The 23,825-nt window shown below is 51.3% G+C and overlaps 1 protein-coding gene across 3 annotated transcripts in view; it reads left to right on the top strand.

The window, feature by feature from the left end:
* TTBK1 (tau tubulin kinase 1) overlaps positions 1-23,825 on the top strand; it is a 366,739-nt gene that overhangs the window by 196,518 nt on the left and 146,396 nt on the right. For all 3 annotated transcript variants that reach the window (XM_090053924.1, XM_090053932.1, XM_090053939.1), the window contains one exon: positions 10,235-10,339. In XM_090053924.1, coding sequence (XP_089910050.1) covers positions 10,235-10,339 — 105 coding nt within the window. The remainder of the gene's footprint in view (positions 1-10,234; positions 10,340-23,825) is intronic.

Here is a 23,825-nt window from a genome sequence, read left to right as displayed (position 1 = left end):
GTCCCTTTGTGTCCTTGGAGCAACATCAGTGTTTGAACCTCCTAAACTCTCATGGGCAAGAGGTAACTGTGAGGAGTGAACATAGTAGAAGCAACCTTGAGTGTGTTTCCACAGAAAGCAGATAATGCATCTCAATGCTGAATTCCTGCGCATGCTCTGCAGACAGGTAGATGCCATTGAATTGATGGCGGAGCAGACTTTGAAATTGTTATAAACTTCTAGATATTTGGGGAAGCACTGAGCATCTTGGTCACTTCCATGGGCAAGCAGGATAAGATCAGGGCCATGTCACGGTTAGCATTCTCTTAGCTATCTAGTCTCAGCTAGCTACCTGTATTTCACTGCCACTCTCACTCTGGAGGTTCCTGTTAGGAAGGCACCCCCACCATTATCTGCCCCTGTATCAAGACACCATGTCTCTGGTCAGTCTCCCTGGTAGGAATGTCCCAATAGTGCAGAGGGGAGCTCTTTGAGCTTGCTGGTGGCAACCCTGCAAGATATGTCATGCTGCTTCTGTGAGCTCTTGTGTCAGCATACACCCTATAGTCATGGAAGGTGCAGCAAAGCAGTCTGCAGATGGCTGCACTCCTGATCAGGCACAATTGCCAGATTGGGAACAGGGCCTAGCTGTTCCCTCTAAGAACAGGGCTCTGAGCAGTGGAGCCTGCAGTTTGCTGTTAGTAGCCAAAGGGAAAACATCACTCAGCTGGAGCTGCTGCTTACAACACCTTGGAGATACAGGGAAGGAGCTATGGAGAAGGTGGAGGCTCCTGGTCCTGGGGGATGACCTAAAACTACACCCTGCTGGGGCTGGATGTTGTGGTGCAGCTGCTGGTGGTGGGGCAGTCCCCAGGAAATGCCACACTTGTGCCTCCCCGGTGAAGGGTGAGTAAGGGGTGCTGGAAAGCCTCAGCCCCCACTGCCTTGTGGGTTACCCTTTGGAGGGGAAAGGCTAGGGGAGCACACCCCCGAAGTCAAAGCAAGGGTCCAGGTTCACAGTGAGTCCTGAGGCAGGGCCCAGGTGAGGAAGCAACCTGAGGCAGTGCCCAGTCTCACTGCAAGTCCTGAGGTGCATGAAGGATCCAAGGTTCCAGGGGGATGGGGCCCTAAACCTGCAAGGGAGGTAAGTGTGAGGCTTCTCAGGCAAGGGGATTAAGGAGATTGAGGCCCAGTATTGGGCAGGGGATGAGACCCCAGTGCAGGGGTGTGATGAGACCAAGAGGGTCCCGTGCTGGGCACGGAGCCTGAGGAGAAGATAGGGGCTGGGAGCCCTGAGCAGGGTATTTATGTGTCCCAGTGCGAGTCCCAATGTGAAGCACTGGTGTGAGGGCATGGGAGTGTGGATCCCAGTGTGAGGCACTGGATTAATATGGAAGCCATCTCTGAGGCATGGGACATGGTATATGGAAGATCAGAGCCATGTATATAGGCCCTTGGCTTCAGGCAAGTAAATGGGCAGCCTCCTGCCTTGTAAACAATTTTCATTCAGTTTCATCAAAGGCATGGTAGGTGAGGTAGGCAGGCGGTTTGCCCTGAAACAAGTGGCCAATGATCAGACTGGCCCTGGGACGGCCACTTGTTACAGAAGAGCCAATTATAGTGGCTCCCTGGGAAAAATAGTAATTCCATGGAACATATGTGATGCTTTGGGAACCTTTTTATGCCTATGTTACTGATTAATAGTTCTGCCAGAGCTCCTAGCAGTGAAAGCAAGGACTGATCACCAGGGATCTGGGTTTTCCATTTGCCATGAAGTAATGCCTTATGGGGACATGGACTGCAGGGGAAGAGTGTGGATGAAGAGTGGTCATTCCTCAAGGACACAGTCCTCGATGCACAGAAGTTGTCCATACCTGTATGCAAAAAAGGTGGCACAGGGGCTGGGAGGCCATCTTTGCTTGACAGAGAAGTTGCAGATCTTCTGAAATAGAAAAGGGAGGCTTACCAATGATGGAAGCTAGGAATAGGACCCAACGAGAACTACGTAAGATTGGCCCACACCTGTAGGGGGCAGCTTAGAAAAGCAAAGGCAGTGACTGAATTCAGGTTAGCAACCAAAATCAAGCACAGTAAGAAGTCCTTCTGTAGGTACATAGGCAACTGGAGAAAAACCAGTGGAAACATGGGACCACTGCTCAGTGTATCTGGACATCTGATCACCAGCACCAAGGCGAAAACTGAACTCCTGAACAATTACTTTGCATCTGTATTCTACCAGTCTTAAGAGTAATGGTCTGCTGAATGCAAATATGACACGGAATAGTCACAGTAGGGATGATCACCTACCAACAGTCAATGTAGAGCTGGTGAAAAAACAGCTAGAGAGGCTGGATATTTTTAAGTCAGTAGGACTGGATGAACTCCATCTGTGAGTGCTGAACAAACTAACCAAAGTCATCACAGGGCAACTGGTGAACCTCTTTGAGAATTCATAGCACTTAGGAGAGGTCCCAGAAGACTGGAAGAGGACCAATGTTGTGCCCATCCTCAAAAAGGGGAGGAGAGAGGACCCAGGGAACTACAGGCCAGTCAACCTGATCTCAATCCTAGAAAAAATCCTCAAAAATTTTTTCAAGGAGTCCATATGCAATAAGCTAGTATAAGGCAAAATTCTGAATGAGAGCCAGCACAGTTTTGTTGTGGGTAAGTCATGTCTGACTAATAGGCCTGTGTGAATAGGGAAGTATTCAGTTCAGATTTGGCTGATTCAGAGGACAGTGCTTCGATTCAGCGATCACTGTCCTGAACCGATTTGGCCAAATCAGCTTCAGAAGATTTGGCGCTGATTCAGAGATGCTCAGTGATTAGGATGGTGGATGGGGCTGAGCAGAGCAGCCATGGGGGCTTCTCCCATGGCTCTCCCCACCTGGGGAGAGGCTGGCACAGTTGGGTGGCTGCAGGTTCTCCCATAGCTCCTCAGGCTGTACCTGCCTCTCCCTAGGTGGGGGGAGCTGCGGGAGAAGCCCCCATGGCTGCTCTGCTCCGCCCCATCCACCACCCGGCTTCAGCCTAGTCCCGGCCCTTAAAAAATAACAATAAAAAAGCCCCGTATTCACTGGTTGCAGGAGCAGTGATTGGGGCCTCTGGGCACTTGTGGCAGAGCTCCCCCCCCCAGCAAAGCAGGGCAGTGAGGATCGCCTGCCCCCGCCTGACACCCGCGCAGCAGCTGCCCCATGGCACAGGTGCTGTGCAGCCCAGCAGGGCATTGTGCACTGTCTGGGAGCTGGGGCCACTGGGGTGAGTGCTGCTGGACTCCATCTGACACATGGAGCCACCCAAGCTCCCAGACAGAGCATGGTGCCCTGCCGAGCCATGCTGCACCCACGCCATGGGACAGCTGCCATGTGGGTGCCAAGTGGAGGGGAGCAATCCCCTCTGCCCTCCACTGCCTCATGCTGCATGGGGGGCTCTGCCAGAGCCGTTGAGTCTGGGGCAGCCATGGGGGCTATGCCCTAGTGTTCCTTGCCTAGTTGGCATGGGGGTGGGGGTGGCGCGTGATACAGGTGCAGCTTGCTCTGGGTAGCAGCAGGGCAGAGCCCCCACTTCCAGTGATGTCACACCTGCATCAGCTCTGGGAGTGGGGGCTCTGCCCTGCTGCCATTTGCCAGCCGGCACGAGAGGCATAGAATGTGGGCGTGGTAGCGCTGGGAGTGGGGGCTATGCCCTGCTGCCTCTTGTCCCCTTCTACCTGGAGCAAGCCGTACCTGTATCCCGCCCCCCATGCCCTGGCTGGGCAAATGGCAGCAGGACTGTGCTCCCACTCCTAGTGCTGCCACGCTTGCATCCCATGCCCCCCCGCCCCAACTCGACAGCTGCAATCCCTCCCTTCCCCACGCTCCATCCCTCCCCACTCTCTCAACCTCAACAGATTTACCAGCTGGAGGCAGCTGTCAGCTGCCTGTTTAGTCTATGGCTGAATCTCCGAATTGGCTAAATCTTTTCCGAAACTTTTCCAAATTGATTCAGATGCTTCAAATCAATTTGGAGCTTTTACTTGGTCTCCTGATTCAATTCAGATTCAGAGATTTGGTCCCTAAATTGGACCAAATCACCTCCAAATCAAATCAGCTACCAAAGCTTTACATAGCCCTACTGACTAACCTCATCTCCTCCTACGACCAGGTTACTCACCACCTGGATAAGGGAGATGAGGTCGACGTCATTTACGTGGACTTTAGGAAGGCCTTTGACTTGGTGTCCCACAAGGCTCTCAAGGTAAAACTAGGGGACTATGGGCTCAACAATTCAACAGTCAAATGCATGGGAAACTGGCTACAGGATCGGAACCAGAGACTACTAATAGATGGATTTGTATCGACCTAGAGGAAGGTAGCCATTGGGGTCCCCCAGGGCTTGGTACTTGGACCAGTGCTTTTCAACATTTTCATCAATGATCTGGGTGTGGGAGTGAAAAGCACACTGGCAAAGTTCACTGATGACACTAAGCTGTGGGGAAGTGTGGCCATGCATCCGGTTAGGCTGACGATTCAGGCGGACCTAGACAGATTAGTTAGATGGGCGGACCAGAACCAGATGCTCTTCCACGCTGAGATTTGTCAAGTGCTAAAATCGGCAACAAACTTACAGGCTCCGTGGTGCTACGGTAGCTAGCACCATGTCCGAAAGGGACTCAAGGGTCATAATTGACCATAAAATGATTATGAGCCACCAGTGTGATGCTACAGTTAGTAGGGCAAAGAAGGTTGCAGACTGGATATGAGGAAAAACTTCTTCACAATTCATGTGACCAGACTCTGGAATAGACTTCCAGAGGGGGGGTGCAGGCACCTATCCTGGAGCTCTTCAAAAGGAGACTGGATGCACATCTTGCTGGGGTTATTTGACCTCAGCAGTCTTCCTTGCCCAGAGCAGGGGGACCAGACCCGATGATCTCACAAGGTCTCTTCCAGCCCTAAATTTTTGTGAATCTGTGAAAAATGTGGATTTTTATCCTTTAAAGGAGAAAAATTTGGGAAACTGTGAGTTCCCCCTTGCAGGCTGGGGAGTTCCAGTCTGCAAGGGGCTGTTTGGGGCTGAGAGGAGCAGGATGCAGGGGGCGCTACATACATGTGTGCATGTGCACACATACATGTGGCCAGCAATACAGCCAGGCATTGGTGGTGTAGAACAGCTCCCCCAGCTGCTTGTATATTAGTTTGGGTGGGGGGCGCATAGACAATGTGTCAGTGGGGAGGCAGATTGAGGTGGCCACAGTGAGGTGGGGAGTGCGGCGGGGTTGGCAGCTGGGGCTGGGGGTGCACTCAGCTGGAACAGGAATGCACAGCCACAGGGCCCAGCCAGGGAGCCACAGGAGGCTCATACAGGGGGAGGTGGAGGAGCTGGCTCCCCACTACTGCATGTACTCCTGGATAGGGGACATTTACCCTCCCAGATTTGTGCACGGGGTCGGGGAGGATGCAGGGTGCCTGCTGTAGGGCCCTGCTGTCCTCCCCCACAGGCTTCATGGCTCAGCTGGTGGGACCCAGTGCAGGAGAGTGGAGTGGGGCAGGGAGGCCCAGTGCCACCTCCACCACAGCCGGGAGCCCCATGCCAAGTGCACTGCCAAGGTGAAGCACCCCCTGCTTGCCTGGCAGCAGCAGGGGGTGCCACACCATGGCGGCAGTGGTGGCAGTGGCAGTGGTGTCACCACTGAGCCTCCCTGTCTAGCAGGGAGCCCCAAACCTACACTGGGCAGCCCACATTTGCTCCCTCTCCCCACAGGCTCTCCTCAGTTTCATTCTGGCTGTGCTGCCTGTGGGGCAGGCTTCATGCTCTGCTCCAGCTGAAGGAGCCACCGAGTCACATAGCCCTGGCAACTGGGGGTCCCCTCTGGCAGGGGGCAGGGAGCTATGGGTCAGGAGTAAGGGGCACCAGCAGGGCCAAGGGGCTGTGGGTTAGGAGTGAGAGGCACTGGCAGGGCTTAGGGGCCTGTGGCTTGGGAGTGAGGGGCAATGGCATGGTCAGGGCAGGGCATCAGCATATTAGGGATGCTCAGCTCCACAAGGTGGGGGGGAGGGGAAGGGTATGCTGCAGCTGGACCTGCATCCTGGTGAGTGGAGGAGGCAGGGGGAGCTCTGATTTTCCATGATAAAAAAACCAAAATCAAACACCAAAATATATAGGTATTTCAATTTATTTTATTATAATGATTGAGACACTGGTAGGCTTCCAAATTGCTTAAAAATCGCAAATAGATTAATAAAACATTCTGTTTAACTGATACCTATATATATCTTGGTGTCTCATTTTAATTGTTGAAAAATTCCACAGATTTGGGGGTTTTTAATCAGAGAATTTTGGATTCTTTTCTCCTTTAAATCAGAGAATTTAGGATTTTTAAACAGAGAAAACTAGGATCCCTGCTGATCATGTCCTGAACAGGATTACCTTGCACTCTCCCCTGCAAGCTGTTTCCTAAAGAATGATACCCAATTCTATGCCCTACCAAATGCACTGGACCCTACTGTGATCATGACCCCGACCTTTGAGAGGGACCTGGAATCTTGAAGCATGACAGCTTTCATGACCACCCAAAATGGCTGCCCATTTTCACTCAGGTGAGGCAGCTGCTGTTCCAGCACCTGAACAATGACAGCATTCTCTGGTGCTGGGCCCACCCATGACTGGCCCTCACAGAGTAGTGTATGACACTGCAACCTGCCATATCAACTGCCACTAGCTATATTTGTCTTCGTGGGGTGGGGATGTGGGATGGCATAGGGTTACAATTTATTTTACATCTTACCCCCTGCCATCTTGGGGGTTTATCCCTTCTGTCACCTTTCTGCTTATGTGCAGATATGACTAAATAAAGCCTTGTCTTTGTGTATCAGCAGTGCCTTTGGTGGGCAGGGGTGCAGGGCAACAAGGGGCTGTGGTCTATTCTATACCTTTCCCCCCTCAGGGTTTACCCCCTTTATCCCATCTCTGCATGTGATCAGATGGACCTAATAAAAGCATTTGTTTGTGTATTTTTGTGTGTGGATGCCCTGAAAAGCTGTCCCAGAGGGCTGGACCCTGGTTGCACAGGCGGGAGCTCTACCATGCTCATCCCTAAAAACTGGTGCACAGAATTCAATTGGCAGTAACTGGCCCAGGGTGAAATGGTTGAAATGTACTGAAGTACCTCAGGGCATGTGAGGTGGGGAGGTGAAAAGGAGGGGGTGGACTGCAAGCTGACATTGCTAGTCAGGGTGGTTTGGGGATGGAGTAGGGCTGATGGATTGGGTTTCCACCAGGGGTGCACTGATAGAGATTTTTTGGCTGATACTGATGGCTGATTTTTAACGAGCCATATCAGCCAATACCAGTCTGATTGCCAATATGTAGCTGGGCAGCTTGGAGAGCAGCGTCTGGCTGGTAAGTCTGTTGTGGGGGAAGGGGCAAGGGAGGAGGGAAGGGATGTAGTGGAGGGACAGATCAAGGTTCCTGTGATGAGGGAGGGAGCGGGGCTGGGGCTGGGGCAGAGGCAGGTGCTGCACACCTGGGGTGGAGTGCAGGGTGGAGCCTTGAGTGGCTTGTACATTGGGTGTGTGGGGGAGCAGGTGACTCTCACTGCTGTGCACACCCCAGGAGGGCATGAGAGGGCATGCCCCCAGATCTGCATGTGGGGTGAAGGCAGGCTGCTGCTGTGGGCTGGGGCTGGGGTGGCGCCGGGCTCTTCCCAGTTGGGGGGGGCTAGGCCAGGCAGCGCTCGGGATGGCCAGCAGTGGCATTGGAATGTGGGCTATGGGGGGGCTGTAGCCACCCCAAAATTTGCTGTAGCCCCCCACTCAGCATCACCACTTCCCTCCCTGAGTGCAGCCTGGGCTGTCCCTGGCCCCAGCCTGCAACAGCAGCCTACCCTTGCCCTGTATATAGATCTGAAGGCAAACATTCCCCATGCCCTCTAAGGGTGTGTGCAGCGGTGGGAGCTGCCCCATCTATACAGTACCTGCCTCTGCCCCTGCCTCAGCTCCACTCCCTTCCTCACTGTGAGGGCCTTGATCTGCTCCCCCCATGCCTTTCCCTCACAAAAGACTTACCAGCTGGACCAGGATGCTCTCTATGCTGCTGGGCTGCACTCCTGGTTGCCTGCATGCTGCACTGTGGCTGTGCGCATGCACAGGGCATTTATTGGTGAAATTATCGGCCACATCAGCCAAAAAGCCAATTGCTGATACTATCAATTTTCCTTATATCAGTGCTGATCTGATACAGGACCAATCTTTCGGTGAACCTCTAGTTTCCACTGATGGCTTCTCTTGCATGAATTTCCCCTTAACTGAGTTAAGTTTAACTGGCCCAGCCATTGAGTGCCTTAACTGCCCATTAAGCCCATGTACAATTGCTGTGGTCCAAGCATCAATTCTCATGTCCTCTGCATTGCATAGGACACAATGCCCACTCCCTTCTGGTGAATCCCAGGGCTAGGGGGCAAGCTGTACTGATTGCCACCCCTGCACCTAGGCACTTTACTGAGCTATGTGTCACCCTCAGAGCAAGCCCTGAGTCACCCCCAAACCACGAGACACCCCACCAGTCACCTTTTCCCCTAATGTTGCTGAAAGTAATGTTTCCCCTACAGTTGCTGGGTTGTCCGTGTCCACCTGCTTGATGAGATTTTCATCCAAGGTGTTTTTATCTTGTATATCCTGGCTGTAGTTCTGGGTCAGAGTAAGGATCTGGGTAGGGAACAAATACACTGAACATGCATCTTTATGCTCCTCCATGGCCATATAAGCAGCAAGTGGCAGAGGGAGACCTCCATTGTCATTGTCACAGTCAATATTGAGCCACACTGGGCCCATAGGTGTGTAGTGCACAGTGTGGCAGGGAGTGATGATGTGGTCTGCCTCAAGGATCTCAATGTCTCTTCACACTAGGGGACCATGATCCTTGTGGCAACAGAAACCTTATTAGCATCCCTGTCTTGAGCATACTGTGGCTTCATGCTTTTGTTTTTGGTGCAGATCTGCAGCCAGTCCCACTATTGTCCCCAAGCCACCATCTGACTCAATGCTCTCAATAGACCACCTGGTTTCAATGGTTGCTCTTCCCACCCTTGGAGGTGGTGCCAGTGGCTCTCTCCTTGCTCCCAGTCATGATGAGGTCATCCTGTCACAAGTCCAGTCCATGGCCCTCTTGCAAGGGGTCTGAAAAGGGCATTTGCCAAACGAGGTGTTCACTATTTGCACTGGAGTGTGTGAGCAAAGGTGGCAGGCTTCAGTGAACTTGAGGCTTTCAGTGGGTTCCATGTGAGCTGGGGGGTTACCTCCTAGTGGGTGGTGGGGTTGGTACCATCTGTCGGAGCAGTAGAGTTAAGGCAGGTGCATAGATCAATCCTTGGAGTAGGGGGAAAGTGGAGAATGGTGCATCCTGGGAAGCTGGAGGACTGCAAATTTTTCATAGCATCTTCATGGATGTATCAGGCCAACAGTAGCTGAACATGTGTTACTTAATAAGATCTAGAGATACTCCTTGCACAAAAGACCTAACTTTGCTATGGTACAAGTGCACTTAGTATGTGTTTTACTGCTTGAATCAGTGGACCCATGTGTTTTAAATGCATTCAGTGTGTACTAAGTGTTCTGTGCAACATGGCCCTGAGCTGGGATGTGGCTGGTCTCTCACAGGTGAGACTGACCCCACCTCCTTTAACAGGCCAGGCACATTGTGATAGCCTGCAGTGTTGACTTGCTATGCCAGTTTGTACAGGTGAATATCAGACCTGATATGCTTAAATTTTGCAAATATTCAGGTCATTTAGTGCTAATATAATACTGTGAATGCCTTCTGCCCACATTGCAGCTTGCTGAACCCTTTCTTCCCAGGTTAACTCCAGTCTACTGTGTAAATAGTGATGTTCCATGTTCATTACAGATGTAATGGCATGGAATACTAATGCTTTGCATGTTCACTGAAATTCTGTTAAACTCACAAACTCTGAGTTTGCAATAAATATCTGAAGGTGCCATAGTAATTTCCCCAAAGACTAAGTTCTTGATATGGAATCCTTAAACCCAGCTCAACTGCAGAATTGTCTTCCTCTCCTTGAGACTAACCTGAGAGCATCTGAGTTTCTTTGCCTGAGGGCATTGAACAACCTGGCAAATGCATTGGAGGTGGCTTAAAAAGTGCGTTTCTATCAGAGGCATGTTCCTGGTTGCACAGTATGGTTGTGAGAATCTTGAGCTTTGCCTGTGAATGACTGTGGCTATCTTACTGATCATTTTGTTTGAATTCTTTTGTCTAGTCCAATTTTGCCATGGGTCGCCTGCCTTCAACCTACAGGAAATGCTACATGTTAGACTTTGGTCTGGCTCGGCAATACACCAACACCACTGGGGAAGTCCGGCCCGTAAGTGACATCTTTTCCGTCTCTGCTTCCACTAAGGCAAGGAAAGGATTGTTGTTGTGTTGTTTATCCTTGTTATGCTGGTTCACATACTTGAACTGTGTCTTTTAAAGAGTCAGGAGTGGGAGGAGACTGGAGGATGGACTTGATTGAGCTTGGAACAAGGATGTGATGCAAAATGTCTGCAATTTTTTTTCTTAAGCTAATCGTATTTCCCTCACACATGTGAAATACTTGCTGAACGCATGCTGGCCCAGAGGAAGGGGGAGCATGCACTGTCCCAGTGATAACCCCAATCCCAGTAGAACAGTTTCACTGGAGAACTTTCAACAATTTAATTTGTGGAGCAGGGCTGGATGTGCCCTTTAAAGCTGTTGGATGGAGTCAGTATAAGCATACTAAGGGAGTTTTGTTCTCTGAAAAATAGACGTAAGCTTCAAAAAGGCTCTGGGCTTTCACAGCTGTCAGGACAACTGATCTTTACCCTAGCTCTCTGCTTTTGTGGCCACTACCTGATTTTGAATTTTATGGGCAGGAGGATTTATATATATTACTAGATTGCCTTTCAAGCATGACAGGGGAGGGGAGGGGGAGGAGGCAGAGGCCTGCGTTGGCACCCCCCTGCCACCTAGGGTTGGGGTCTTGTCTCCCCACTTCCCCACCCCTGCTGCCTCAGGTCCAGGCCCACTCCCTCCCTTCCCTACCTGCTGCTTTGGGCCCAGGATCATTCCCCTCCTCCCTCCCCCCACCCATTATTTTGGGTCCGGTTCCCCCCCACTGCTTCAGGTCCTGGCCCAGGACTGCGGGGGGCGAGGAATGGGGAGCTTACACATGGTGGTGACCAGTGGCAGTGGCTGGTGGGTGGCCATGGTGGCAGCAACAGCCAGGGCTGGTGGTGGTATGGCAGCAGGTGGCTGTGGCAGCAGGCAGCTGCGTTCTGCCTCCGGTCACCCCCCCACCTCCCTTTCCCACTCCCCTCCCTCCCTTCCCTCTTCCCCATCACCTCCCCCTTCCTGCCTGTTGTTGTTCGGGGGGCCCTGCTCCGGCCCCTCAGTCCCCGCGGTCATGGGAGTGCTCCGCTGTGTGGAGGGGCAATGCCAGTGCTGCGCTGCCAGCACCCTGTGTTACCATTGCCTTCAAGGTTGTGGTGCGGGATGCGCCAGGCCAGTGCTGCTGGTGTCACCCCCCCCACTCTGTTCTCTTTGTCATGGTGGTGCTCCGGTCCCCACTGTCTCCCTCTCCAAGGAGCAGGACCGGGGCGGGCGGGGGGCGGGATGAGGCCAGTGCTGTTGGCCTTTCCCCCCCAGCTCTGGCCCTTTAGACCCCGCTGTCATGGCAGCGCTCTGCTCTGTGTGTGTGTGTGTGTGTGTGTGTGTGTGTCTGTTGGAGCACTCTGATTGGCTGGCAAGACAATCAGTTACAGTTTGAATAAAGTGTTATGGACAGACAGATAGACTAAGGCTTTTATAATATTAGAATTAGCAGGCCATTTTGTGGGGGTAAGCCATGAGGACATAACGTCCTCCAAAGCAGTATGTAACTCCAGATTCTACTACACTTCAGAGTGAGCACTGCCACGTTTGTCTCAGAACAAGTTGCTTTCCACTGTCAGAACCAAAACATGGAGAGCTCTAAGAATCTGTCTGCCTATCTTCCCAGCAGTGCACCTTTTGGCTCTAAGTCCTCACCTATCCATGATACCTCTGGTGTTTCTACAGTGTTAACAGTGTGAGGGTTAGACTGAAAGTCCATCTTTAAGGCAAGACAAGATGATGGAATAAGGAGAGGAGCAGAACTTATATTTAAAGACTGAGGAGTTTAAACACAGCTGCTTTGTATTTGTTTTGGATTTTTTTTAAAGAATATATTCCTTTGTAAAATCTTTGCTAGGGAATCCATAAGCTTCTTGCTTTATACTTGAGGGCTGGAGCATGTCCCAAAGGTTGTGCTGGAGGAAGGAGGGGGAGCCTGGAGACCTCTAAGGCAGCAGCAGAGAAATGATATGAGGAATGACAAGTGAACTGGACCTGTGAGTTAACCCCTTGCAGACTGCCAATTGGACAGGCCCAACTTACAGAATGTGCCACCATCCTTCCCTCAGTTTTTGTGTTTTGTGTGGATTGGAGATAATGACCATTTTACATGGAGCCCTTTCCAAAACATATTCCCTCCATTATTTCCCAGATTCCTGTTCAAAATTCTGACCCCGCTGTTATGGTCTCCAGTTATTTCTGAAGCTTCCTTGTGAAATATGAACTTTGGTTTTTCACAAAGTATGCCCGGCAATGGGCTACACCCTGTTTTACTTTGTATGCCTTCGTATGCCTAAATGTCATGTATACTGCCACATAACTGCAGTTGTTAGAACTTATATTATTTGGGATTAAGTTTTATTCTGTGGTGAAGCTGAATCATCCTGTTTGCATACCTTCCAGAAATAAAATGGAGAAGTATGTATCCCACCCTTTGTCCCAATGGTTAGAGTCCTTGCCTAGGAAGTAAAAGACCCAGGTTCTGGACCATCCTTCTGGAGAGGAGATTTTAGCTTGTATTTCTGGCTTCCTTATCCAGTGCTATAACCAACAGGACACATTTTCCAAACTTACTGAGCAGCTAGAAGAAGGTGAAATGTGGGACCTGGAGTAAATAATGTAAAACAGAGAGTAAGTGTTTCAGAGAGACCATTGGTTCCCTCAAAGGGGTTCTGGGTTCTAGCTTCAGCCCTTGCTCCCAATTAGGCAGAAACTCCCATGGTACTGTTTGTCATGTTTATCCAGTGAATATTAAATGTAAGAGCAGGGCTTTGGGTAATGCCTAGCAAGTGGTTTATTGTTTAAAAGGCTCATTTAAACCCCCAGTGGCTAAGGGAGTGGGAGGATCTAAAAACCAGGTCACCTACTCCCTTGGCAACTGCCCTTACCATAAGGCATAAGTTGGGTGATTCTTCCTCATCACTTCCAATATGGACACATGCAGAGTGATTATTTTACTGTAGGGTGAAATAGAATCCCAAACTATGTATAAATGCCCCAAACTGGAGTTACATGGGACTGTGCATGCCATATACATGCCAAACATGTCCACAGTTTATTTCTTGTTAGCTCAATTACGTTCTCTTTTTGTAAACTGAGAGCCATTTTTTCATTTGGTTCTTGCTTTGAGTTCATTTTCTTTTCGTATTATTCACTTTCAAACAACATTCGTGGCTTCTTTAGAAATATATCTAAGTACATTACTTCAAGGCCACGCCTTTGGGAATGGAGTAATCTAGGTTTGCTGGCTTTAAATTTAGAAAGCCCTTCAGGTACATCTTTATGAGTATGCAATACATTTCAAAGAAAATAGTTGCTAAGACTGGTGCTACATCTGGAACATACAATAGAATGTTGGGTTCTAGGACTCTACATGAAGATGCGGTGTATTCTACTCACCCTGGTATGAGCATGCTGAGTTGAGAGTGATCTGAGGGCTCTATTTGTCCCCAGAAGACAGTTGTGTCCCCCAAACACCAATTTAACTCCCATGCCAAACCCACACTCAAAGCTGGGGATGCTGTTTGTGAGCAGCAGTTCAAGAATAGCACAGTTGCTAGTTAGTCTCTCCAACACTTCTGCCAGGAAGTTGTCTCCAATGCTGTCCAAAAACTTCCTGGATTACCTGTGCACTGCTGTATTGCCCTCTCAGTAGATATCAGGGTCATTGAAGTCTCCCATGACAACAAAGGCCTGTGAATTTCCACTAGTTGTTGGAAGAAAGCCTCATCTACCTCATCCTCTTGATCTGGTGGTCTATAGCAGACCCCCACCACAACATCACCCTTATTGTTCTCCCCTCTGACCTTAACCCAGAGAGTTTCAACAGTCCTATCTCTAGTTTCATACTGGAGCTCTGAACAACCATACAGTTCTTTTACATACAGCACTCCTTCTCCCTGGCCTGTCCTGCCTGAATAGTTTGTACTCATCCATGACATCACTCCAGTTATGCAAGGTATCCCACCAATCATGTCATAGTTCCTTGACTGTGCAAGGACTTCCAATTCTTCCAGCTTGTTTCCCATGGTTTATGCATTCATGTACAGACACCTGAGGTAACTAGCCAATTTCCTTACTTTCTCAGGAAGAACGAGGAGGCCTCCCTTGTTGCCCCCTCCTTCTTGTGCTTCTTCCAAGTCTCCTGCTTTCGAATTTACCTCAGGGCTTTGGTCTGCAGTCCCTGGCAAACGTAGTTTAAACCTCTCCTCACTAGTTTAGCGAGCCTCTCTGCAAACATGCTCTTCCCTCTCATTGTCAGGTGGATCCTGTCTCTTCCCAGTAATCCTTCTTGGAACAACATCCCATGATCAAAGAAGCTGAATCTCTGTTGTGCAGCCATGCGTTGATTTGCAGGATGTGTCTGCTTCTGCCGGGGCCCTTCCAGTGTCAGCCAGGTGGTGGAATGCCTGCAATGCGAACGGTGCCTTAGGGTGGTGTCCCTTAGAGAAAAGGAAAGAGAGCTACAGGAGGAATAGCAAGGCTCTGAAGCATCCTCCGCCATGAAGACTTAAACCATTCCATGCTGAAGGAAACCTCTAGGACTGTCGAGAAAGGACTGGCAAAGGCAGAGTTAAAAAAGGAAGGGGGCTTGGACTCCCAGGAAAGTGGAAGCTGGATGCTTGTGAACTCTGGCAGCAAAAGGAAGTCATCATCCCCCACCAGGGGGATCAAGGAGAACACCTGTGCCCCTGCCCCCTTCACCTGTGTACCCAGAGCCCTGTAGTCACTCTTGGTTTGGTCAGGGTCAGCCCTGGCAGTATCACTGGTGCTCACATGGATGAGCAGCATGGGGTAGTAATCAGAGGGTTGGGCAGGTCTCAGTAATCCAGGGGTGGGCAAAATGCGGCCTGGGGGTTGGATGCAGCCCACCAGACCATTTTATCTGGCCCACGGGGCCCCTAAAAAATTTAGAAAATTAATATTTATCTGCCCTGGGCTGCCTGTCATGCAGCCCTCAGTGGCTTGCCAAATCTCAGGAAGTGGTCCTCTGCCCAAAATTATTGCCTGCCCCTGCAGTAATTCTTCTGTGACATCTCAGATGCAAGCTCTAGGCAAGCAGCAGACCTCCCAGGCCAACAGGTCAGGCCAGCAGATGGATCCCTCCATCCCCTGCAGAAGGGAGTCTCCAGCCACCACCATCCATTGCTTCCCCTTCATGGCAGTGGTCTTGATCATCCTCCCGTTGGGGATTCCTGGCCTGGTCTCTTCCACCAATCGAATGTGTTTCTCCTCTCTGTTGCTCTGTATCTCTTCTCCAGGCAAACGATTGCAGGTGGGGGATGATGACTTCCTTTTGCTGCCAGAGTTCACAAGCATCCAGCTTCCACTTTCCTGGGAGTCCAAGCCCTCTTCCTTTTTTAACTCTGCCTTTGCCAGTCCTTTCTCGACAGTCCTAGAGGTTTCCTTCAGCATGGAATGGTTTAAGTCTTCATGGCAGAGGATGCTTCAGAGCCTTGCTATTCCTGCTGTAGCTCTCTTTCCTTTTCTCTAAGGGACACCACCAGAAGGCACGGTTCGCATCGCAGGCATTCCACCACCTGGCTGACACTGGAAGGGAGCTGCAAGCCTCAGTCTGCACAGGACCAAGCCAGGACCTGGGTGGAAGCCTCAATGGTCTTATGTCCTGCCTGGACAGACATCACACAGGCAGAAGCAGAGGAAATGACAGTGGCTCTGGGATTGTGACATCCTCCAGCCATCTCTGCATCTTCTGCTCTGCTGCCTCTCACTTCCTGCCTGTCTTTCCAAGCACACCTTTTTTAGCAAACTCCTCTGTAACTGGCCTGTTTGCTGTTCCTTGATCCTGAAGAGTTCCCTTTTCCCTGTAAACCTCTTTCTTCTCAGCAACGTTACGGTGAAGGAATGCGAGAGAGAATTTCCAAGCAAACTCCCCCTCACTCTGGATTCTAATTAAACAACGGGTTTAAGTCTTGGACTAGCTGCTGAGTTTGATCTTCATAGTTTCATAGTTTCTAGGGTTGGAAAGAAACTGAAAAGATCATCAAGTCCGACCCCCTGCCATGGCAGAAAAGAGTACTGGGGTCAAACAACCCCGGCAAGGTGTTCATCTAGCCTCCTCTTAAAGACCCCCAGGGTAGGAGCCAGCACCACTTCTCTTGAAAGTTGGTTCCAGACCCTAGCTGCCCTGACAGTGAAGTAGCGCCCGCTGATGTCTAGCCTGAATCTACCCTCTGCCAATTTGTGACTGTTATTTCTAGTCACTCCTGGTAGTGCTTGGGGGAACGGGGACTCCCTCAATGCCAGCTCGTCCCTCTGACTAGTTTGTAAATGGCCAGTAGATCCCCCCTCAGCCTCCTCTTGTGCAGGCTGAAAAGGTTCAGGTCCCTGAGCCTCTCCTCGTTGGGCCTGCCCTGCTGCCCCCTGTTCATGCGAGTGTCCCTCCTCTGGACCCTCTCCATGTTGTCCACATCCCTCCTGAAGTGCAGCACCCAGAACTGGATGCAGTACTCGAGGGAGGATCAGCTCTTTGGACCTGCTTGAGATGAATCTGTGGATTCATGACAAGGTACAGTTGGCCTTCCTGACCGCATACCCACACTGTTGACCCATGTTCATTTTGGCATCAATAATGACTCCAAGATGCTTTTCTGCCTCTGCACTGACAAGAAGGGAGTTTCCCAGCCTGTAGGTATGCTGCTGGTTCTTCCCCCCCAGGTGCAGCACCTTGCATTTGTCAGTGTTGAAACCCATCCTGTTCTCATCCACCCACCCCTGTAACCTGTCTAGGTCGGATTGCAGCCTATTCCTCCTTTCTAGCATGCCCGCTTCTCCCCACATCTTAGTGTCATCTGTGAATTTGACCAGGGTGCTTTTTACCCCCTTGTCCAAGTCGCTGATGAAGATTTTGAAAAGCGCAGGCCCGAGGACCAAGCCCTGTGGAACACTACTGTCCACATCCCTCCAGGTCAAAAATGACCCATCCACCAACACTCTCTGGTCCGGCCCTCCAGCCAGTTAGTGACCCATTTGACTGTGTAGGTGTCGACGCCACAGTCCCCTAGTTTTTTAATAAGAATGGGATGAGAGACAGTGTCTAAGGCCTTCCTAAAGTCCAGAAAGACTACATTCACTGCTACCCCTGCATCTAAGATTTTGTGACCTGGTCATAGAAGGCCACCAGGTTGGTCTGACAGGACATGCCTCTAATGAACCTGTGTTGGTTGCCCCTAAACATAATCTCCCTTGCTGGCCCCTTGCAGACATGTGCCAGGATAATTCTCTCGAAAAGCTTACCCAGGATTGAGGTAAGACTGACTGGCCTATAGTTTCCTGGGTCCTCCGTCCTCCCTTTTTTGAAAATGGGAACCGCATTGGCCCTTTTCCAGTCCTCTGACACCATGCCAGAGCACCATGAGTGCTCATAAAGCCATGCCAGGGGTCCCGCAATGACCTCTGCTAATTCCCTCAGCACTGTGGGATGGAGATCGTCAGGACAGCTGATTTAAATACGTTCAGTCCCTCCAGAAGTTTCCTGACTAGGTCCTCACTGACCCTAGGCCTAGGTGCACCTCCCCTGGGTCCTATGTGGGTCCTGGTAAGGAGGGGTGTCCCAGTCCCTGCCCAGAAAAATGGAGGTCAGCTTTGTCATCTGGTGAGACGACCAGATATCCTAGCATGTCTTGCAATGGCCCCACATTACCTGGTACCTTCATTTTACCCCCTGTGTATTTAAAAAAGGACTTGTTGTCCTTGATTTGGGTAGCTAGTCCCAGTTCCATCTCCTCCTTGGCCTTCCTGACTGCCCCCCTACAGCCTTGAGCAATGAAGGTATGGTCCTCCCTGTTGATGGCCCTTCCCTTCCATTGGGTGTATGCCTCCTTTTTAGCTAGGAGACATTCCTGTATGCTTTTGGTGAGCCACGGGGGCTTTTGCGCCCTCTTGCCCCCTTTGATCTGTGTTGGGATTACCTCCTTTTCGGCTTGGAGGATCGTTTCCTTAAGGAACAACCACTCTTCTTGGACATCTGACTCCTCTCCCCTCTGGGATCTCAGTGCCTCCATGACTATTCTCCTTACCTCATTGAAATCTTCCCTCCGAAGTCCAGGGCTGCTGCCTTGCTGCAGACCTTTGCCACCATGTGCTGGATGGTGAATTCCAGCAGGCAATGATCGCTGTCACCCAGGTGGTCGAGCACGTGCAGACCCCTCACTAGCTCTGGCCAGGACTAGATCTAACAAAGCGTCTTCCCTGGTGGGGTTGTGTGCCTCCTGGGTTAGATGGAGGTCCTGTATCTTGGCTAAGAACCTATGTGAGCAATCAGACCTGGCTGACTGCTCTTCCCTGCAGATGTCTGGCAAGTTCAGGTCACCCATGGTGACCACGTCCTTTGACCTAACTACCTCCGTGAGCTGACTTAAGAATTCCTGGTCTAGCTCTTCCCCTTGGTTGGGTGGTCTTAGTAGACCCCCCCACCATTAAGTCCCTTTCCCTTCGACTGCCTTGTATTCTAACCCAGAGCACTTCAGTGTGCCCCTCCTCTGACCCCGTGCTTCTTGTTGAGGATGTGTATTTCTCCTTGATGTAGAGCACCACACCTCCGCCTTTCCTCCCTGTCCTATCCTTGCTATACAGCCTATAGCCCTTGATATTCACCGCCCAGTCATGTGTTGGGTCCCACCACATTTTGGTGAGCCCCACTATGTCTGGGTTGGTGTCAGCTAGCAGGAGGGTAAGTTTCTCTTGCTTGTTCCCCATACTACAAGCATTTGTGTAGAGGTGTTTGAGGCCTCCTGAAGATGTGTGGACTGGCCCCCTAATCTCAGTACTATCTGGGCCCCTGTTGCTTACCTGGGTATTTGTTTTGCTTGTCGTTGGTCTAGTTTGGGCTGTTCTTGTGGGTGATGCTTGGTTTAGTGGTCCAAGGCTTCCTCCGCCCTTGTCTTCCCCATCCCCTGATGAGCCTAGTTTAAAGCCTGCCAGAGGCGATCTGCCAACCTAGAAGAGAACACATGCCTACCTTTGGGGGAAAGGTGAAGCCCATCTGACCTGAGCATGTCTCTCATCCTGATGTGTGGGTCATTGTCTAAGAAGCCAAAGCCCACCTTGAGACACCATTCCTGAAGCTGCAAGTTGATCTCTCTGATGCAAGTCTTGTGTCGCCTTCCATATCCGCTCGCTGGTAGGACAGAAGAGAATACCACCTGTGCCCCTATCTCCTTCAGCATGCCCCCAGAGTGTGGTAGTCCGTCATCAGCAAAGATTCAGGACGTGAAGGGGATGATCCAAGCTGTGATCCAGCCCACCGATTACTACCCCATGGTCCTAATCCATGTGGGTACTAATGATGTGGCCAGGAGAAGCCCTGATCACCTGATGGCGGACTACCACACTCTGGGGTGTGTGCTAAAGGAGATAGGCACACAGGTGGTTTTCTCCTCTACCCTACTAGTGAGTGGACGTGGAAGAAGGCATGCAACATGCATCGCGGAGACCAACTGGCGGCTTCGGGAATGGTGTCTCGAGGCGGGCTTTGGCTTCCTCGACAAAGACCAGCACATCACAACAAGAGACATGCTCGGATGGGATGGGCTCCACCTTTCCCCTAAAGGTAAGCGTGTGTTTTCTTCTAGGTTGGTGGATCTCCTCCAGCGGGCTTTAAACTAGGCTTGTTGGGGGAAGGGGAAGATGAAGGTGGAGGAAACATCAGACTGCCAGACCAAGCAACACCAAGTACAGCTCAGCCTAGACCCCCAATCAGGGGGCAGCAGGGCAGGCCCTATGAGGAGAGGCTACGGGACCTGAACCTGTTCAGCCTCCACAAGAGAAGGTTGAGGGGGGGATCTAGTGGCCTGTTACAAACTAGTCAGAGGGGACCAGCAGGCACTGGGGAAGTCCCTGTTCCCCCAAGCATTGCCAGGAGTGATGAGGAATAACGGTCACAAGCCGGCAGACGGCAGGTTTAGGCTAGATATGAGGAGGCGCTACTTCACTGTCAAGGCAGCTAGGATCTGGAACCTACTTCCAAGAGAAGTGGTGCTGGCTCCTACCCTGGGAGTCTTTCAGAGGAGGCTAGATGTACACCTTGCTGGGGTCATTTGGCCCCAGTACTCTTTTCTGCCATGGCAGGGGGTCGGACTAGATGATCTACTCAGGTCCCTTCCGACCCGAGAAACTATGAAACTATCAGGTGATCAGGGCTTCTGGCCATATAGGACCATGAGGTAGTAATCGGTGGGCCGGATCATGGCCTGGATCATCCTTGTCACATCCTGAATCTTTGCTCCAGGAAGGCAGTAGACCTCATGTGTCAAGGGGGTCCTGGCAACAGATGAGACCCTCTGTACCTCTCAGGATGGAGTCACCTATGACGATCACTCCGATGTTTCCTCCTCCGGGTCTGCTTAGCTCCTTCAGCCTGTTCAGAGTGTGGATAGTGTGGACTTGCCTCCCGTCTGGAGGTTTCCTCCTCTCCTTCCTTCTCCTGCAGTGTTGCCAGGGCCTTGTACCTGTTCTCCAGCTGGACTGAAGGAACAGGTACTGCTTTGCTGCGAGCAGCCCTGGTTCTGGAGATGACCATCTGCCACTCTGCTGTGGAGGGCACCTCCCAGGGTGCTTCTTCCTTGGGTGCATGGCCCTGCAGGGACAGAAAATACCCATCAATTTCATCCTCCACCTCTCTGATTCCCCTCAGCCTGCTAACCTCCTCCTAGAGCTCCCTTACCTGCGCCTCCAGAGCCCTAAGATGGGTGCCTGCAGGACAGGTGGGGGGCCCCCAATTCCTGCCCCCCGGCCCTGCTGGGCAGGCCAGGGGCAGGGGGGCACCAGCTCCTCCCATAGGCTGTGTCTGGGTGGAGGCCTCAGACAAGCCCTGGGTAGGCGGTGCCCTCCGGCCAGGGGACCTAACGGCACTCTGCGTCGACACCATTATATAAGTTGTTATTTATATTTTTATGTGGTGCCTATGCCCTACCCTTGCTGGAGTCTCCCTTCTGGCCCTTCCTGCAGGGCCCTTGTCTGGCCGTTCCTGTTTGCGCCTGTTTGTGCGCTCTGTTCGTGCAGCGTGGCTCGGGAGCATGGCTCAGATGGTGCAGATGTTCTGGCTCCCTCTGCCCCACTTACATTTGGGGGGGATCAGCTGTTGCTGTGTCCACTGCTGCTGCATCCGCCTCCAGTCAGGTAAAGGGGCACACGTGCAGGGACACGTGTGCCCAGTTTCCTCCTCTCCTCTCTGCTCCTGGCTCCTGAGTGCCGAGGGTTATGTCAAACCGCATAACCGGGGGTTACGTTAAATCTTGCTTCCAGTGAACTGCTTACAAGCTGTTTGCTTCTTTCTGTTTGCTGCTTCTTTGGTCACTTGGACTGTCTCTTTATATACCTCTCATGGTCCTGGACTGGCTAAGACAGAGGCAGGAAAAATATGTCCCGCAGACTGGATTCGGCCCACCAGGCAATTCCATCCAGCCTGCAGGCCTCCGCTGTAAGCCCTGGTCACGGGCTGCCCCTCTGCAAGCTGATGCCTGCATGTAAGACGTGTAGCTCTGGGTCCCTAAGCAACCTCAGCCTGGTTTGACCTGCCCCCAGCCATGATCTAGGGGGCACTAGAGACAAGAACCCTCTGCCTGGCAGAGCTCTTGCCTGGTCACCCCGAGACTGTTCCCAGCCTCCCTGTCTGTGAGCCTGAGAATGCAGGTGTGGGCCCCACTGGACCACGGCCAGGGATTCCCGCTGGGGCAGAGGGAGTCATGAGCATGGGGTGCACAGGGAGCATGGCGTGCACATGATGCAGGAGCACAGAAACCACATGCTATGGGGCCGGGTGGGGCTTGCCCCACATGCTGTTACCATGGGCAGCTGGAGATGGGTGGGAGTGCTTGGGGCCAGCCCCACCCGGCCCCATAGCATGTGGTTTCTGTGAGCTGTGCACTATGGAGATGGGTAGGGCTGGGTCTGTACCCTGCCACCACATGTGGCCGGGGACCGAGGTGGGAGTGCTATTGGGCAGGGTGAGGCTGGCCCCACATGCTGCCACTACCTGTGGCTGGGGAGTGGGGTGGGAGTGCGGGGAGCTGTGTGCTGTGAGGTTGGGCAGGGCTGACCCCACTTACTGCCACCACATGCAACTTCAGGGACTCGCATACTCCAGGAACTCCAAGGACCTCGCCCCACACACACCCACACCCTCCCACACATCCATCTCTCACCATACCCCCAAGCATACCCACACACTCCCACCCCTCTACCTTCACCCCAACCACACACCTCCACACCCATCCCCACACCCAATATACAGTAAGACTGTATTTTGAGCTATGATGCAATCGCCTCTAGATACTCTGTGGAAACATAAATCAGGACAAAAATATTTTAAAAGTAAAATTAAAATAAGTTATAGTAGATATTTGGTTTGATTTTTTAGTATATGATTTGGGTTTTTTCCCATTTCAAGATGGCAACCCCCACAAAGGAGTACTTCTGGGGCAAGAGGATGGTCTTCCAGTGGCAAAGGTTAAGGGTGGAACTTCTGGTCCCAAGATGGCAACTGGGGGCAGGACACTTGTCAAGGGATGGGACTACCCTTGCGTCCCTTAACAGTTCACCAAAACCTGTTAAGTGACTCTCCAGTCAAAATAATTACCCACCCTTGGGCTAGGAGCCTTTGTTAGAGCCTTTGTTAGGGGCTTTTTTCGTACTGAGGCAGCATTTAATCAGCAATCAGCCCAGTCAGCTGCTCAGAGCACACACCCAAGCGCACAAACCCATCAAACAGCCCTGAGAAAGCCAAACGCACCAGCAGCCCTGGCTCACTTACCTTTCCAGAGCAGGATCTGGAGCCTGGTTCCTGTTCCTCTTTCCCTTTCTCCTTTTGCTCCCAGTGAACTGCTTGTCAACTGTCTTGTTTGCTTCTGCCTGGTCACCTGCACCTGGCATGGTTAGGCCCTTTCTTAGGGCCTTTTTTCACACCCAGGCAGCAGTTATCTCAGTTTTCCTATCCTCTGTGTTTGCCAGGCTATCTGATACATTCTCTTTTATCCTCTTGATAATCTAACCTTGTTTCATGTACTGGACTGGGAAATTTATGCTGAAAAATAGGATTTGATTGACTCTCAAATATTGTGCTGATGAGCAACAGTGAGCCAGATCAACTACAGAAGTGACCTTCTATTAAACTGGATTTTAATACAATAAGGCACCTGTTGAGGAGTTCGTGACCCCTTGTGGAGCTATTCCCAAAGACACAGAGTTGCTGTCTGTCTCAAAATTTATTCAGCATGCTGGGTACCCTGAGTGAACTCAGAGGCCCCCAATAAAACTGTTAGAGGTGATTTATAGTTCACAGACAAGATGCGCATGCAGGTGGGAATTTTCCACTGTGAAAGGAAACAAGATATCAGGTCAGTTTGAGAGACCCTTAATTGGTTCAAACTGGTTTTTGGCTACGTGCTTGTTTTGAAACGCTAACTAATCCTTGATTGCTTCTGACTTTAAGGCGACTA

This window comes from Crocodylus siamensis, chromosome 1 (genome assembly GCF_052110815.1).
Source record: "Crocodylus siamensis isolate JL-2025a chromosome 1, ASM5211081v1, whole genome shotgun sequence".
NCBI lineage: Eukaryota > Metazoa > Chordata > Crocodylia > Crocodylidae > Crocodylus > Crocodylus siamensis.
The sequence above is the reverse complement of the archived record's forward strand: the minus strand, read 5'-3'. Positions and strand labels throughout refer to the sequence as shown.